The sequence below is a fragment of the Mauremys mutica genome, chromosome 6 (genome assembly GCF_020497125.1).
Source record: "Mauremys mutica isolate MM-2020 ecotype Southern chromosome 6, ASM2049712v1, whole genome shotgun sequence".
In the NCBI taxonomy this organism is placed as follows: domain Eukaryota; kingdom Metazoa; phylum Chordata; order Testudines; family Geoemydidae; genus Mauremys; species Mauremys mutica.
This window is the reverse complement of record NC_059077.1, coordinates 130,758,608-130,776,539: the sequence shown is the minus strand read 5'-3', so window position 1 is coordinate 130,776,539 and position 17,932 is coordinate 130,758,608. Positions and strand designations below refer to the sequence as shown.

At 48.8% G+C, this 17,932-nt stretch overlaps 2 protein-coding genes across 4 annotated transcripts in view; one reads left to right on the top strand and one right to left on the bottom strand.

Moving 5' to 3' along the window:
• The first annotated feature begins 906 nt into the window (after window positions 1–906).
• Window positions 907–2,537, top strand: ACTL7A (actin like 7A). Its single transcript, XM_045020786.1, has one exon. The coding sequence runs from the start codon at window positions 1,098–1,100 to the stop codon at window positions 2,364–2,366; it is 1,269 nt and encodes a 422-aa protein (XP_044876721.1). The 5' UTR covers window positions 907–1,097; the 3' UTR covers window positions 2,367–2,537.
• Window positions 2,538–3,237: 700 nt separating this feature from the next.
• The window catches only part of ELP1 (elongator acetyltransferase complex subunit 1), a 123,750-nt gene continuing 109,055 nt past the window's right edge, over window positions 3,238–17,932 (bottom strand). For all 3 annotated transcript variants that reach the window (XM_045020783.1, XM_045020785.1, XM_045020782.1), the window contains 5 exons: window positions 11,525–11,636; window positions 10,766–10,893; window positions 10,135–10,289; window positions 8,128–8,206; window positions 3,238–4,621 (listed from right to left, as the gene is read on the bottom strand). In XM_045020783.1, the coding sequence (XP_044876718.1) occupies window positions 4,554–4,621; window positions 8,128–8,206; window positions 10,135–10,289; window positions 10,766–10,893; window positions 11,525–11,636 (542 nt within the window). In that variant the 3' untranslated portion in view covers window positions 3,238–4,553. The remainder of the gene's footprint in view (window positions 4,622–8,127; window positions 8,207–10,134; window positions 10,290–10,765; window positions 10,894–11,524; window positions 11,637–17,932) is intronic.

Sequence of the window (17,932 nt, the reverse complement as noted above, 5' to 3'; positions counted from 1 at the left end):
CTAAGATACTGTTCTGCTCCTTGTGAACACTGCAGAGGAATCATCCAGCCCAAGGGACAGATATTCTTTCACATCTCAACAAGGACTGCTCTAGCCAAGCCCTGGCACTAACGGATCTGAAGAGAGCCCTATCCCCCTTAGACAGCAGTCCCATGTCCCCTTCCCCTCTTAGACGGGGTAGAAACCAGTACTGGATCTTGCTGAAGGTGTTTCATATTGATGTTGTGATAGACAAAGGTGCTGTTCAGTAGGAGGCAGCCTCATTTTGGTGGTTTACAACAGTGTTCCTGTTGTACCTCACTGCATGCCAAACCTCTTCATTAACTGACTGTTACGGCTCTGTATTTCTTAGTGGCAAACACGTAGATGGCAGGAATGGGGGTGATAAGGCTAAAAAGGGCTATACTGCACAAGTCTGACTTTCTGTATTTCAGCATGTTCTTAAGCAAATCACCCATGCCCCATCACTGTGACAGGGTCCAGCAACACATGGGCTGTCTCTCGTTGTGGTTTTTTTTAAATTACCACAATCTCACAGTTTGAGAGATGGAAACCTGTTGAATATTAAACAAATCAGGCCCCAAAGGAATATTTGTTAGTAAAGGACTTCAAAAAAGATCTAGACCTTCTCAGGAGGAGGCTGGGGAGGAGGTAGTTTGTTTCCTTGAAAAAAATGTAGTTGACGCTAGTGCTAGAGATGCCCTAGAACAATCCCTGTTCTATGTGCGTTGCAGACATGCCTGCTTGCTGTATCTGCACCCACCACAGTTCCACAGCCAGTAGCAGCAGGGGGGAATGTTGGCACAGACCAGCCCCCATGTCACCTACTACTCCTCAGAGCCGGTTTAGGCTATATGGGGGTAGAAACAGCTGCAGCCAAACCCCAGTAGCTCTCTGGTGTGCTAAACAAGCAGTGTCTTTCCCCCAAAAGGCCTCAAGTAGAGAAGAGTTCTGAAATACTAAGCTGTAGCCCAAAGGGCAGCAGGCAGCTGATGTCACAATCAGTGAGGTCAGTGGCATGAAAGTTCCAAAATTACCCCTGGTATTTCTCGGCTTGCCATGGCTTCTGCCAGCACTGTCAAAGGGACTCCACATCTATGACAAAAGGAAAGGAAATGTCAGTCAAAGGAAGCACCAGTTCTGTAGCGGTAGCAACAATCCAGGAAGGTCCTGCAAAACGGGCGGTCCTGGTTAGGGCCAGTAAAAAGCCTAAAGAGGATAGCGCGTCATCAACTCAGGGAAGCCCCAAGATTGTGAAGGAGACTAGAGCAGTGATCATAGACATTGGCACAGGTTACTGTAAGTGTGGATTTGCTGGAGAGCCTCGTCCCTCCCATGTTATTTCATCTACAGTGGGCAAGCATTTCCAGGAGACTGCTAAAACTGGGGACAATCGCAAAGAAAGCTTTGTTGGAAAAGAACTTCAGGATGTGAAAATACCCCTAAAACTGGTCAACCCCTTGAGACATGGCATAGTTGTTGATTGGGATTGTGTCCAAGACATTTGGGAATACATTTTCCACAAAGAGATGAAGATTCAGCCAGAGGAGCATGCTGTGCTGGTATCAGACCCTCCACTGAGTCCTACCACCAACAGGGAGAAATATGCCGAGATGCTGTTTGAAACTTTCTGCACTCCTGCCATGCATATCGCCTACCAGTCCAGATTATCTATGTATTCATACGGAAAGACCTCCGCTCTTGTGGTAGAAAGTGGCCATGGCGTTTCATATGTGGTCCCTATCTATGAAGGTTATACTATGCCAAGCATTACTGGACGCGTAGACTATGCTGGATCAGACCTTACCCATTACCTTATGAAGTTATTAAATGAGGCGGGGAAAACATTTACTGGGGAACAACTAAGTGTGATAGAAGACATCAAGGAAAAGTGTTGCTATACGTCTCTGGACCTTCAGCATGACGAGAGTTTGCCTCTCCAGAAACAGCAGGTTGATTATGAACTTCCAGATGGGCACCTAATTCCCATTGGCAAAGAGAGATTCCTGTGTGCTGAAATGCTCTTTAAACCATCCTTGATAGGATCACAGCAGCCAGCGCTTCCATTGCTGACAATGACCTGCCTCAGTAAGTGTGATGTTGATCTCAAGAAGAAGCTGATGGGCAATATCTTGCTGTGCGGAGGTTGTACCATGCTGAGGGGTTTCCCTGACCGCTTCCAGAGCGACCTGACCAAGATGTGCCCCAATGATGACCCCATTGCAGCAGCATCCCCTGACAGAAAGTCTTCTGTCTGGACTGGAGGGTCAATTTTGGCATCACTCAAGGCCTTTCAGCAGCTCTGGGTTTACAGAAGAGAATATGAAGAAAAGGGTCCTTTCTTCATCTACAGGAAATGCTTTTGAGTACAGAGTGGATAGGATTGAGCCTAAAATCAATACTGCCACCCAGAGGGGACTGTAGATGTCTAAGAACCTCTGTTTCTTTCTCAGATACTGGTAACAAACCGAGCTGCTAAACTGAAGTTTGGATCTGTGTTCCACTGTGGCTCTATTAAATGCTCATAGCATTCTGTGTTGTACATTAACAGCTTTTATCTCACTGTTTCATAAGAATTTTCACAGTAGCCTATTTGACAAAAGAGGATTTACCCTGTAAAAGGGATAGAGCAGCTGGTTCAGACCCATTGTCTTTGCAGTGGTTTTCAGCCTGTGGTCCGGGGACACAGACTGTCTAAGATTTTCAAAGGGTTCCCCACCGCCATTTGAATTTTTTTATGGCTCTGCAAATGAAAAAAGGTTAAACTCCTGATTAAGTGATATAGAAAAACAGCACCACTTCCAGCATCTACAGTGAGTCTGCTGCTGACACCAGCTAGAGTCGCAATGAAATTTTTCTAACTAATAGGTTACCCCTTAGTGCCCCAAATGGGTCCGGGCTCAGACTAGAGTTTCAGATTCACGGAACATGTAGCTCCATGGTCCACTCTAGCTGTGCTAACCAGGTCTCCAGCAATCACCTGGCTCTGGGCAGGGACCTTTGTCCTACTCCCTTTTTTGGGGGGTGGGGTGGGGGGGGCTTAAGGGTACACAGCCCCTGCCTTATGTTGTGATATCCTCAACAAGCCAGTCTGCCTAAGGGCCTGCACCCGCGCATTGCTTTCTTTGAGGCCTATGAACAGCACTTACAAGTTACCACACAGCTCCTTCGAAGCGAGCACATTTATTCTTAAAGTAAAACAATTACAGCTGAATCATCAGAAAAACAATAGCTGGATTTAAAGACTCTCTATAGGGCCCTACTATGCTGAAGTCTTTCCAACCTTTCCACAAGGGCTGAGGCCCCCTGGGAGAGAAGGTCTTGTTCCTTTGCTGGATTAGAAAGAAGGCCCTGTGGCAGTTTAGGTGCAGCCCTTTTCTTTGTCTGCTGCTCTCAGGAAAACCCAGTAGCTGCAACGGGGGGAGGGGGGTGGCTTGAGTGAGTCACGCTAAGCACTCTCCCAGTTGTAGAGCTGGGGCAACCCTTCCCTGTGGAGCTGCACACAAGCCCTGGCCCTGTAGTCCATAAACCATTCATCACCTACATGCAATTGCAAAATCTGTCACCCTCAGACTGTGGAGTCCCAGTGGAATTCTGCACAGGAGATTTGCTAGCTGCAGATTTATTCTGTCAGCCTGATGAAAATGGTAAGTCCCTCCCTCTTTTAGCACATCACTTGTACCTGGCTTGTGTGCACCACCCTTTTTCCAGGATGCCAGGGAGAACATTCATAGACCCCAGCCATGTGAAAGCTCATGTCTGTATCCAGGAGGCTGTGGACAGTCTGATTTGAAGTGCTCATGCAAAACAACATTTGTCCAACAAACAGACTCAGGGCAGTTTGGGGACACAGTTTAAGCAATATCTTTATTATGCTCTGATTTGGTAAGAGGAGAGGTTGTGTATAATAATCACTGACACAGCTCAATGTGCCATACAGTCTGCTCTAACATACAGCAGTAAGTCTAGGGCCATATTTGCTGCTGGTGTAAACTGGCATAGATGCACTGAGGACCTAGTTGCCTAGAGTACAGTAGCTCTACTGCAGTCAATGGTGTGACCTGAGATTGACTCTGGTGTAACAAGACGCCATTTGGCTAATGTCTTGCAACAGCCATCCAACTTTAAACAGTAGAACAAAGCTCAGGGCAGCAGGGAGACTGTTGCTCTGTTTAACAGTCTTAAAAAATGCATCAGCTGGACTACTAGGGATACAGGATCAAAAGGGTAAAACTGGGCTATTTAAAATGACTGAAATGTCTGAACGGTCATGGCAGCAGTGAGCTACTGCAGGCAGGAAGGCTGGCTTGGAAGCTGTCTTAGGGACAATGCACCAGAGCTGCCAAAGGAGAGAGGAAGAGAGTTCGCAGATGTCTAACTCAGACAGCACCAGTAAGGGCTTCTCTATGGGGACTACCTCTCTTCCTGTTCTCCAGGGTTGGCGATGACAAATTGTGCGTGTGTGTGTAAAAGAGTAAGAACAAAATGAAGGTGACATAATGAGCTTACAATAAACTACAGTTGAGAGTCCAGCCGGATTTCTTGGCCTCAGGTTACTGTAAGAGATTCAGTTTCCACTGGATGTTTTTATTGAGTTTTGGAGGAATAAGAAGTTCTGCATCTGAAAGGCAAGAGAAGAGACGGTAAGGTAAGGTTACCTGAAGTTCCCTTAGGAGCTAAACACTAGAAAGCCACCAGTGGGGGGATGGATAGCTCAGTGGTTTGAGCATTGGCCTGCTAAATCCAGGGTTGTGAGTTCAATCCTTGAGGAGGCCGCTTAGGGATTGGGGGCAAAAATTGGTCCTGCTAGTGAAGGCAGGGGGCTGGACTCGATGACCTTTCAAGATCCCTTCCAGTTCTAGGAGATTGGTATTGGTATATCTCCAATTATTACCACCATGACTCCTCTTTCGCTGCCCATCAATGGCTGCTGACAAGCTGTCAAACAGAGGAGAGTTTCTCTTTTAGGAGACTGGTTGAAGGGAAGTATGTCTAAGTGGGGCTCAGCAGGACCACTCCAGTTAGAGGGCCTCAAGGGGCATGTGACATGTATTGATTTACAACTTGGCCAATCTAACTATTCTGGGACTGAGGTGGGTTTGCCAGATTTCACCCCAAGCAAAAGCATTTCTACAGATACCATTGTGACACTAGTAGACCAGGTGCCAGCTGAGCACTGAAACCAGACCAGCTCACCTGTTAGTATTGTTCAAGACAGGTGTTAGGCTATAAAATGCTTGTAACCCATGCTATAAGGTAATATGTAAGTTTTGCTTTATAACTGTAAAAATGCCTGCTCTGAACTTGTGAACCGAGGCAGGAGGAGTGGCTCCCCAACCCCTCAAGGAAGACTACAAAGATAATGGGCCCCTGTGAAACAAAGACCCTCTTACACCCATGAAGGTGCTACGTGCAAGAAAACTCATCCCATCAGCTTGACTTCTGGAAGGGGGGGTTGGGGGGAGGGAAGATAGCCAACATGAAAATTCTTCATCTCTTTGCTGTTTGGACTGTCACAGGGCTGAAGCTAGGAAACAAAAGCAGAGATCTCCAAGCTCAACCTGGGTTAGCCCTAAAAGACAATCAGTGCTGACCAATTACTGCAACTTGTCACCTTTTGGAACCACAGTCTAACTCATTTGTGTGTATCTGTTGCCTTCTTTAACCTGTAACTAACTCATTTCTTTTTCCTAGTTAATAAACCCTTAGTTTACTATAGAGTTGGCTATGAACGTTGTCCTTGGTGTGAGATACAAACAGACCTGGGGGTAAGTGACTGGTCTCTTGGGACTGAGAGCAACTTGAATCTTTTGTGATTCTTGGTGTAAGTGACCATTTATCACTTAGTCCCAGCTTGCCTGGGCAGCAAGGTAGACTGGAGTGCCCAAGAGGACCCTCTGTGACTCCATGGTAAGACTACTGTAGTGCTTCAGGAGTTCACGTTTGTTACTGGGTGGTTGGTGAAATCTAATTCTAGAACATACCACCAGTTTGGGGTGTCTGCCCTGAATAGGCGCACACAGTCATGAACAGCTCCAGATAGTCTGACAACCATCGCCACCAGTAAACCCCCTCTGTTGCAAGGCAAAGAAATGCCTTCTGACAAAGCCCATAAACTATCCCTGCTCCTGACATTTTAGTTTTTCATTTTCCTCTTAAAAGTGCACTGCTGCTCTAAAGAGGAAAGCCAAACATGGCATTGTGGAGTTCTAAGTTCACCAGCTCAATTATTCCACCTCAAACGTGTCCACTCACACAAGGAAAACATTTCTGTTGACAGTAAGCCTTGCAAACCCAATGTGGGACCTAGTCAAGTTGGATTCTTTCCTTCTTGTAGATCTCGCTAGCAATACATGCTCTTCAGGCCAAAGCAAATTCTTCAGGACCCCAGTGCACACCAACACTGCAACAGGTTAATACAGGTGTAACCAGTAGGGGGAGGATGGAAGAACCCAGCTCACCCTCCTCCATTGTGTGGGTTCTGCAATGCTAACACCCAACAGAGGAGTGGGAAAAGCAGTACACACCCTTTCCGTGCGAGTAATGATGAAAGGGGTCCTGGCTAGTGGTCTTTATAGGCCTATTACTCTAGCTATGGGAGATAAGGTAGTGGTCTCAGTCCAATTCTCAGTGGACAGGCAACACATCATAGCACACGTTAACACAACCAGCTTCTTGTTGGAAGTCTACAGTGAGGATGTCATGCACCTAGTTGACATGAAGACATAGCTATCCTCTCACCTGAAGCCCTTCCAGAAGAGGGGTGGGCAGCTGGCAGGGCAGCATGGAGGGGGTGCTATAGCTGCCCTCTAGTCATAGGATTCCACTGATCATCATCTAACACCTTCCATAGCACTGATAATCATAGAATCATAGAATCTCAGGGTTGGAAGGGACCTCAGGAGGTCATCTAGTCCAACCCCCTGCTCAAAGCAGGACCAAACCCAACTAAATCATCCCAGCCAGGGATTTGTCAAGCCTGACCTTAAAAACCTCATTTGGACAGTGTTCTGAAGGAGCAGAATGATGCGGTGGAATGGGCTGGGTTCTTTTGAGCCAATGCTTATTCTAGCTGAGAGATCTCCCCTGGCAGCAGAAGACTTAGGAAAAAGGTTGAGCGAATAATGAATTTTTTGGTGCAGGGATCAAATAAAAAAAAAATCCAGTTTAATATGACAACAAACCAACTTTTTCAGTTTTTCCCCCCATCAAATGAAAGACTCAAATTTTGTTTTGAATCGACTGAAATGTTTTGGGTCAATTTGAAACTAGATTTGGGGGAGTAGGGTGTTTCAGTTAGTTTGTTTCAAGTCAACCAAAACATTTTAGATGACTAAAAATAATTCCCCCCACCCCTCAACATTTTTGTTTTGATTTGATCACTTATGGGTGTTTTCCGACTCTTTTTTTAAATGGGCCACATTTCAATTTAGACTTTTAGACTTTTAAATTGTGTTTTTTCTTGACCAAAACGATTATTCATCAGCCCAAATTTACAGATAGCTTTGGGGCACCAAAAATGCATTTTTTGACTAAAAATCTTGTGTGTCAAAAAAACATCACCCAGCTTTGCCCAGGAAGCCTATAGCTCTGATTTCTCAAGGTCCTGACCCAGCAATGGCCATCAATGGTAAACATTCACCCAGGAGTGCATGGGGCAATGTCTTCCTTTTTCAGCATTTCACAAGCTACTTTTGGGTTTCTTTAACTTGGTTGCATTTCATCTTAAAACAACATTAGATAAGTTGTGGGGGGGAACTCTACCAGGTGAGTTTTTATTAGTGAAAAAGAGCAGGTATAAATGATTTATGATTTAAGTCAGACCACCTAAATAATCTCCCTTCGCCTTAGATTTCCAGCTCCTGTGAAGCAGGACCTGGTCTGTCTAATCAGGTGTAAGTGCCATGCACTCCTAGCACAACAACATTGCCACAGGAATTCATGAAGGGAGAAGTGTAACCCTTACAAGAGACACATCTGTTTAATGACAGAAACACGACTGACCTACCAAATCAATCTCCAAACTGCATCACTAGGCCATAGCTCTGTAACATAGCTAGCCCTAATGACGTTACCAGTGGAGATATCCTGCAACCTACGATTAGTATGCCGTATGCTTTAACTAACCTTGTACTGCAGGAGCTGCAATTCTTTGCTGTTGATAGGCAGCCATAATGCTATTTGCCGTTGAATTGGGGCCCAGGACCTGTAGAATAGGTAATATTGGCACATCAGCAATACTCAAGTCCTTATAACAATGAAGCAGAAGATTCCAAAACCAAGCTCCCCAAGATCCACCAACTGGCAGTTCTGCCTGTTGCCACTGAAGTAGCTAGTGCTCCCTTTGCAGGATGGGAGCTTGCTTGATATTGGCATTGGCTTCAAAGGGAGATCTGCACTCCCGCCCCTCCCCCCATGACAATGCTTGGCATTTTTGACAGATGATGCTAATAGCACGTATCCATCCATCTGCAGCTGAACTCATGGCTGCCCGGACAGCTGCTATCAGATTCAGAACCAGTGCAGGGCTCTGTGACAAACTGTGTGATGAGACTGTTGCATAGAGGCTAGTGCAGGGAGGTAAAGCTGCACAACACTGCTGCAATCTGAGGGCACCACCAGAGGAGACAGAGCACCCTGGGAGCCACTCTGTCAGTGATCTGTAAGAGCTGGTGGTTAACACTGAAAGAGCCTACTGAAGCCCTGTGCAAAGATAGCAGTAGGGGCTGGCAGGAATGGCATCTTTGGAGCACCTGGACTTCAGGACCACACGTGAGATCTTTTCCACACCCCTGTGCCAGCCCCCTTTGCTGTGGCAGTGTTGCCAATTCTTGAGATTTTAATCACAAGTCTTGTGATATGTGTCTGTCTTAAAGACCCAGCTCTTAGAGGCAGGTGACTGCAGGAGAACCTCAACTTGCATTAAAAATAAGTTTCTAGCTCTGGTACTTAGAGAGAAAAGTTTCAAAATGTGACCTGAGTTAACCCTAAAGGCTGGGAAACCAGAAAGCATGGGAAAAAACCTCTCACATTTTCATATTTTTAAAGAGTTTTGTGATTTTTTTAAGCTTGTCATGATATTGACCACTTGGGGCTGCCAATACTGTAGGAAGTCTGATTTAATTCTCCATCTCCTCCTTTTCTGTCCCATTCATCATGGGGCATGTCTATATTTTACAAGAGCAATGGCACTACGGAGTCTAAAGTGATTGTATTGGTAACGTTAATATTTGAAGTCCAGTGGAGGGAAGACATTTTAGCGGTTAACATCCTGAATTAACAGTTCAACCATTATAAAGATTTCTTTGCTCAATTATAAACATGTAAAGGAAGAGTATATTGCACTGACTCTGCCAATTGCTTCACTTAACACAAAGTTTTAATATGAAGTCAGCGCATTGAATATGGAAGGAACACACAAGCCATCAAAGTCCCCTAGCTCTCTCGATCCAGTCCGATCACTCCTAACCAGCACCGGAGACAGCAGGCAGTGCACATGCTGGCTGGCAGCCAAGGGTCTGAGCAGTGGGAAGGTGCAGCACTCCTATAGAAATACACTGTCTAGGAGAAAGAACAGGAGTACTTGTGGCACCTTAGGCCTGGTCTACACTAAGAAGGGGGGTCGAACTAGGGTACGCAAATTCAGCTACGTGAATAGCGTAGCTGAATTCGAAGTACCCTAGTTCGACCTATTCACCCATCCAGACGCGGTGGGGTCGAACTCCATGGCTCCCCCGTCGACTCCGCCACCGCCATTTGCAGTGGAGGAGTACCGGAGTCGACCGCAGCGCTTCCGGAGTTCGAACTATCGCGTCTAGATCAGACGCGATAGTTCAAACTCCAAGAAGTCGAACTCACCGCGTCGACCCAGAAGGTAAGTGTAAACCTACCCTTAAAGACTAACAAATTTAGTTCAGCATAAGCTTTCGTTGGCTACAGCCCACTTCATCTAGGAGGTTTATCTGACATACTGCAACAAGGGGCAGATCTGGAGGCCTACATGCGACCGACTCCAGTCAGTTTATCTGAGTTAAAGACTCCAGGGTTTGTCTCTACAAACGATACCACAGCACCACAAATCCGTAAGTTGCAAACAGCAACTCAGGTCACAGCCATCAGGGAGCAAGCACCTACTGGGTTAGCAGGATTCTGTTGCAGGTCTGTGGTCCAGATCTCTGGGAGTGACCTCTCTATCAACTGCAAAGCTTCTTCCAGGGCCTGCTGCAGCTCCCTGGCTGGTTCATCATAGCCAAAGAGCACAAGTCCCTTTAATAAGCTGTGCACTTCACCTGCGAGGAAGAGATCAGAGAAAGCTCCATCACAGCAATCCACCACGTTCCCTAAGCAAGGCGCGGTGCTGTTCTAGCGCTGGGGACGGGGCGAAAGGAGCAGCGGAACATAGCTGCTGCTTTCCTGCTGTTACCCCTGCTGCCAGGTGGGCTCAGCATGAGCGGAGCTCTCTTCACATTAGCGCAGCCCAGCTCATCTCACTCTGATTCTTTACACCAGGGGGCTGGGACTATTTTTTTACTCATCAGAGCAGTGACAGCTGCAGAGGTTTGGACTAGCAAAGCCAATCAATAGTCCTGATCCTGGCTCCTTGCCAAGGTGTCTCTGGGGAAGAGGCTGCTCTCTTCAGCCACCCCCTCCCCCACTCTCGAGGCTTGGGCAGTAGCTACTCTTTGCATCCCATCCTTCAAGACCAGAAGGTGGCATCTGGCCTCGGACAGCCGGATGCTGGCTTGGCTCAGCCAGGGGGCCTTACCCTTCATGTTCTCAGTAGTGCGGATATTTTCTCCCAAGGCCTCTAGAAGGGCCAGGTCCTCCAGAGGGCTCCCTTCCTTCAGACTGTGCCGCTTGCGCTCTGCCTTGCGACGGTTCTTGGAGGATCGGCTACAAGAAAGGAATGTCCAATATCATGATGGGCAACAGAATGGGACAGAACAACCAGCATTTCTTTTTCCTCTTACAAGAGGAAGTCATAATCCCCAGCCGCCCCCGGTCTCCGTCCCCCACAATAAAGCCTGCAAACAAATGCATCTTAACGGGGTACGTACACCTCTTGCTAAAACATGCAAAAGACAGGTGGGCTGCCAGCCAAGGCATAGACTGAGCACTGGCTTCCCACCTGCACCCACTGCCTGCTGGGTGTGGCTGCCAAGGAGCTGGTCCTGAGGATGGGTCTGTTTGCTTTGGTGCTCCCTAGAGTAGCCAAGCAGCTGCTGTACAGGGGCTGTACCAACTTCTATGGCAGCTGGACAGATCCCGCTGCTTGTGTCACTAGAATGGCACTAAGGGGCTGGACTGCAGCAGAAACTCTGACCCAGCCTGCAGGACCAGCTTTGCCTGCAGCACATTTCTGCTTTTTAAACCAAGTTCTAAAACTGCTGGTGCACTCTCACGTCTGCACCCATAGCCCCGTAGTAGTGAGAGTCCATCGCTGCGTAAGTGTGCAGATGGAGTTAGATCCAGCCACACATTCCACCATGAACAGCTGCAATCTGGTTTGAGGGCAGGGACATACGCAGATATCCTCGAGTTACTGTGCGAGTATTTGCCACTCATGTCACTGGCTGTCACGATGCTGCTGGTTTCGGAAATAAGGTCTGCCTCCAGACAGTTTGGTGTCTCATCATCTGCAAAACAAATTAGCAACAAGTTAGACCTTCCCCCGATCCCCAATGAAGGTGGAGGTTATTTTACAAGCACCAGAGGAAAAAACAACAGCACATGGTTACACTGAGAGCAGGAGATGCCAATGGGCAGTCCAGGGGTGGGACACAGGACATCCTAGCTCCGAGCAGGGTCTGTCTGGAGAAGTCGAAGTACCATGGAAATATGGAGAATGGGACCATTCCCCATTTATCTCCAACTTTCCCTCCACAAGAAACAGTCTTACATGGGACCTCTACTGCTGGATCAGTCCCCTGGTGGCACTGGGAGAGCCCCTGTCTCAGTCAGGCTCCCCCAGGACATGGTAGAGGGCAGGTGTAAGATAGGGCCCTCATCCCCCGACCCTTGGTGGTGATCATGATCTTTCAACAGCGAAGTCAGAGGGAACAGAGACTTAGCTGGGCTATGTTTACCCCTGCAGCGGGACGAGGAGGTGAGTTACCTGTACAGTACCTTGAATTCAAAATGTTTTGCTAGTGTGAGTGTTCCCCAGAAGGATGCGCGCACCTATACACTCTTGACGGGAGACTGTAAAGCAGTGTCTGCGGACCTGGCAGAGCAGCTCCTCGTGGTCCCATACAAGGGCACATAGGGAGGTGCAGACCCACTGCCACTCAGTTCCTTCTCAACCACCAAGTCAGACACACCACGGCAGAGGGGAAGGAGGGCAGGAGGCAGAGCACCCACTGGGATAAAACATCTTGGAGAACTCATTCCCGTGCATGTAAATAGTCTCTCCTTCGAGTGTGTGTCCTTCTGGGTGCTCCATCGTAGCAGACTCCCAAACAGTAACTCAACATGGAGGTGAGTGGTGAGGAGGCAAATCTAAGGCAGACTGGAGGACTCACCAAGTGACATGTCAGCTCTGAAAGCTGGTAAAATAGTGCAATGCTTGGCAAATGTATGGATGAGGACCAAGTTGCAATCCTGCAGATTTCCTCAACTGCAACATCTTTCAGAGAGGCTATAAATGTGGACTGAGCTACAGGGGAGTGTGCTGTCACTTTATGAGGGGGCTGTATTCTGGCAGTCTCACAGCATGTTAAAATGCAACCCGAGACCCATGTTGATAATCTTTGCATTGACATGGGCTGCCCTTTCATCCTTTCAGCAAAGGATACAAAGAGTCTGGGAGAGGTACTGAAGGCCTTGGGTCTGTGTAAGTAGAAGGCAAAAGTCCTTCTGACATGTAGTGTGTGCAGGTTAGATTCCTGTCTGGAGGCATGAGGCTTTGGATAAACACTGGCAGACTAATTTCCTGATTAACATGGTATTCCAAAGAAACCTTAGGGAGAAAATGAGGATAGGACATAGTGTAACCATATCCTTGTAGAAAGTAGTCAACGGTGTGTCTGCCATGAGTGCACCAAGTTCTCCCACTCGTCTAGCTAAAGTGATAGCTATAAGGAATGAGGTGCAGGAGAGTACAGATAGTTACTGGTTTCCTTAAAGTGCTGAGTATGAAATTAAGGTCCTATGGGGTAGCAGGTTCCATACAGAGGGAAGCCCTTAAGGAACCTGGTTGTAATAGGAAGGGCAAACACTGAAAAGCCCTTGATGGCCAAGTGGAAGGATGAACCTGACTGAGCTCACTGACAAAACTGGTGTCAAAGTCCAACAGGTAGTCTAGGATCTAGGAGAGAAGAACTTCTGAGGCTTGACAAGAGTTAAGAGAACATCAGGGATGGAAATGTTTCTGATTCTGCAGGTAAGTTTTGCAAGTAGTAGGTTTACAGGACACCCTTTTTCAGGGGAAGGCAGAGAGGTGAAGGAGGTTCGAGAACCACACCTGGCGCAGCCATGACGATGCTATGAGAATAAGCCTTGCTCTTTCTTGTCGCAGTTTGATCAAGGTCTTGAGAATTATAGGTGGAGGCAAGTAAATGTACAGCAGAATACGGCTCCATGGTGTTATCAGGGCATCTCCCAATTAATTGCAGTTGTGTCCTCCCTTGGAGCAAAGCTGGTTGGGGGAGCAAAGATGTCCGCTCCGGGGAGACCCCACTTTTGGTAGATGCTCTGGAAGACAGAATGACGCAAGTTCCTGCTTAGGGAGTCTGCAATTGTATTCTGGAGGCCTAGAAGAACTCTCGATGGCTTATCTATCTGATGGGAAAAGCACCAATTCCAATTTTAGCAAGTCGACACATAAGGAATGGGAACTTGCTCTTGCTTTGTTGGTTGATATGACACATTTCTGCCCTACTGTCCAGCATTATCCTGACAGAGTGGCCCTGTATGTCGTGAAGGAAGTGTTCATAAGCATAGCAGATGGCTCTTGGTCCAAAGGTGTTGATGTGAAGCATAATCTCTTGTGAGGACCACCTGCCCTGAGTTGTGGGCTCTGAAGGTGGTTCCCCAACCCAAAAGAGAGGAGTGGACTGTGAGGATTTTTGATGGTGGAGAGTGTGAAAATGGGGTTCCCTTGCAGCCTGGCAATGGGTCCTTCCACCAGCTGAAAGCCCAGAATTCAGGGGTACTGTTAAGCATGTGGAGAGACTGTGCCTGTCCACATCTGAAGGCAGTTGAGGCATAGTCTTGCATGAGATGCGACAAACATAGATGCCAACACATGGCCTAGGAGTTGTAAGGAGGTACTTGCAGTTGTTTGCAGACTGCCTTGTAGTGTACAGTTTAAATCTGGACATGGTGGAGAACCTTTCTTTGGATAGGTAGGCTCTGGCAGTTAGGGAGTCTGGCTCCAATGCAGTGTATCCTCTAGACTGGAGTCGGTGTAGATTTCTTCAGACGGATACAAAGACCCAGAGAATGAAATAGGGCTAGTGCCTTTGAGGTTGCTGACTGGCCCTCTAGAACTGATGGACCCCGAGGAGTGAGTCATCCAAGTATGGGATTTCTGTGGTGATCCCCTGACGCAGATGGGCTGCTGCCATCGAGAGGACCTTTGTAAAGGCCCCAAAAGGGAGGACTCATTACTGGTAATGATGTGAGCCTATCTGGAAATGTAGAAAACGCTTGTGGAAGGGGAGGATCTCTACAAGAAAGTAGGTGTCCTAGAGATTGAGGATGACGAACCAGTCCTCCAGATCTAGGGATAGAATTATGGTGGCTGGTGTCACGACCCTGAAGTATTATGAAAGGACACGGGTATTCAATTTTCTGAGATCAAGTATTAGTCTTGACCATCTACCCCATTGGGAACTAGGAAATAGTTGGAATAGAACCATTGAAATAGAACTGAACCTCAGGGGGAACTGGCTTGATTGCCCCCAAGAACAGGAGAGATTGGACCTCCTGCTCTAAGAACTCCTCATGAGAAGTATCAGAGGGGTAGCCACTGCTTGCATCCGAAGAAGTGGGTATTCACCCACGAAAGCTCATGCTGCAAAACGTCTGTTAGTCTATAAGGTGCCACAGGATTCTTTGCTCATGAGAAGGGTTCCTGAAGAGGGACGGGGCAGTGGATTGAATTTTCCACATCAACCACCTCTAGATTCCATTTTTCTGAAGTGATGTGCTTCCAGGCAGACAGGAAGTGGGATAATCAGTCCCCGAAAGGGGGATGGATGGTAGACAGCAGAGGATCTGGGGAAATAGGCTGCTCAGTTCTCTTGACCACATTGTCAAAACTGTCTGTTAGAAGGAGGTGCTGACTGGGTAGTGGTAGAGGGATGGTCCTCTTTTATGAGGTTTGGATCTCCCCCGAAAGGCTCCGAAGGCCTAGAAGAGGCCTGCTGTGGGTGATATTGGAACCGTCAGGAAGGCTGTGTGTTTGAGATCTGCTACAATGTCTTTTTGTCAAATTCCCATTGACTTGAATCCTTAAGGGTACGCAGTGAGGAGTCTGTATCCGCACTGAAGAGCTTGGGCTGTTCTAATGGAAGGTCTTCAACAGGGCTGAAGACCAGTACTGTCTGCTCAGAGTGTAAACAGATGCCAGCCATGTCTGCAGGAGTCTGAGGGGTAGATGTGTGTGCTGGACCACGTCAGTACATGCCGCAATGTGGCCTAGCAGCTTGAGGCATACCCAGGCGGTTGTGAGTGAGTTTGGCCTGACGTGCACAATGAGGTCCAACACGGCTCAGAAGTGGAACTCTGACAGGAAGCCCTGGCCTGGGTGGAGTCGAGTACTGCTCCTCTAAACTCTATCCGCTGAACAGGAGTCAGAGTTAATTTCTGCTCGTTTATAAGCAGGCCCAGATCCCGATAGGTGGACCGCACTAAATAGAGGCTGCACTGAACCTGGGCTTGTGATCTGCCTCTAACAAGCCAGTTGTTGAGGTATGGGTAGATCTGCCTCAATGTCTCAGGAAAGCGGCCACTACTGCCATACACTCCATGAAGCCCCTTGGAGCATACGAAAGGCTGAAGGGCAGCGCTGTGAATTGTTAATGGCGTTGGCCCACTACAAATCAGGGGAATCTCCTGTGCCCAATGGGCCCCGGACAATAGAAATATGGAAGTAGGCATCCTGTAAGTCGAGGGCAGTGTACCAGTCTCCTGGATCCAGAGAGCAGATGGAGGCCAAGGAGACCATGTGGAACTTCAACATCTTGAGATATTTATTGAGGCCACGCTGGTCTAGGATGGATCTGAGGTCCTCTTTGGCCTTCAGGATAGGAAATATTAGGAATAAAACCCTTTTCCCCTCATATCTTGAGCTTCCCCTATGGCCCCTACGTGTAGAAGGGTTTCCACCTCCTGGATGAGATGCTCATGAGAAGGGTCCCTGTGGAGGGAAGGAGGGAGTGAGGAAAACTGCAGGGTGTAACCAGTGTTACGGTGTTGAGCACCCAACGGTCCAAGGTCACCTGGGTCCATGCACTGAGGAAAGGAGACAAATGGTTCAAAAACGAATGGGGGAATGGATCCTAAGGCCAGACAGGAACATTGTCCTCAGGCATAGGGTTTAAAGCCTCTGTCTCTCTTCTTGTAGGAGCTCTGCCACAAGACGAGGCGGACCCAAAAATCTAGGCGGTGGAAGTAGCCGGAAATGTTTCCTAGAGGCCTTCGGCGGGTAAGGCTCAAGAAGCAAAGTGTGGCACAGGAATCTTTCAGGCCATGCAGCCTGGTCTGTCTGCTCTGGAAACAGAGCAGTGCCCTCCAATAGGAGGTCCTGAATAGACTGCTGCACCTTCTGAGATGGCCCTGAGGATGGCAGCCATGAACTGCATCGCATGGACACTGTGGAGGCCGCTGAATTGGCCACATCCAACGCTACCTGGAGAGGGGCTCTGGCCACTGGCTTGCTCTCCTCCAAGATGGATGCAAACTCTTGTCTGAGCGTCTGTGGCAGGGAGTCCTTAAATTTAGCCATGGAGTCCCAGATATTATAATTAAGGCTGCGAATCATTTACGGAAAGTCACGGCTTCCATGACTTTCCGTGACCTCCACCATGAATCTTGCAATGCTGACCCCAGGACCAGCGCAGCAGCTGGGGAAGCCTAGGACCCAGCCGCACTGGCCGCTGCTCTGGCAGCCCCAGGCAGCTGGTCCCTGGCACTGCCCCGGAGCAGCAATCCGGGACCAGGAGCGGTGGCGGGGGGGCCCCGGGCATCACCTCCACATTGGTGCACATAACCAATTTCATGTGGTGGGGTGGGGACGAGGGGTTTGGAGTGTGGGAGGGGGCTCAGAGCTGGGGCAGAGGGTTGGGTGCAGGGGGTGAGGGCTGTAGCTGGGGGTGCAGGCTCTGGGGTGGGGCCAGGGATGATGGGTTTCTGGTGCAGGCTGCCCCAGGGCTGCAGTGGGGAAAGAGGACTCCCTACAGCCCTCTCAGCACAGCAGCTTGGGGCCGGGGGAGAGGCGCCTCTTCCTTGCCGCGGCAGCTCCACTGGGGGTGGGCTGGGCTGAGGGAGGGACTCCTCTCCCCTGGCCAAGGCAGGTCCCCGCCGCAGCCCTGAGCCCCTGTGCAGAGCTTAATAGGCAGCTGCATGGCCATGCAGCTTAGAGGGAACTTAAGTCAGAGCCTCTCACCGTTGGCTATGATGGGGGGCCGGGGAGCAGTGCCAGGTGGAAGAGATCAGTGCCGAGACAGCGGAGAGTGACATGGAGTCAGGGATCAAGGCGTTGGAGTCTGGTGCCGAAGGGTTGGTGATTGGCGCCGCAGCGTCAGCAACTGGTGCCGAGAGGACGACCAGTGTCGGAGAGACTGAGACGGACGTCACTGGGGCTGCGGTGTTGTCAACCGGTGTCAGGCCTCTGGGGACTGGCGTTGGCCCAGTCACCATTGCGGTGGGCCCATGGTGGGCTTCCCCTTTGGAAGGGAGTGCCTTCACTGACTCTGCAGCTGGAGGC

Excerpts from the sequence above, each read along its gene's own strand:
- ACTL7A (XM_045020786.1), top strand. The coding sequence starts at position 1,098 with ATGACAAAAGGAAAGGAAATGTCAGTCAAAGGAAGCACCAGTTCTGTA.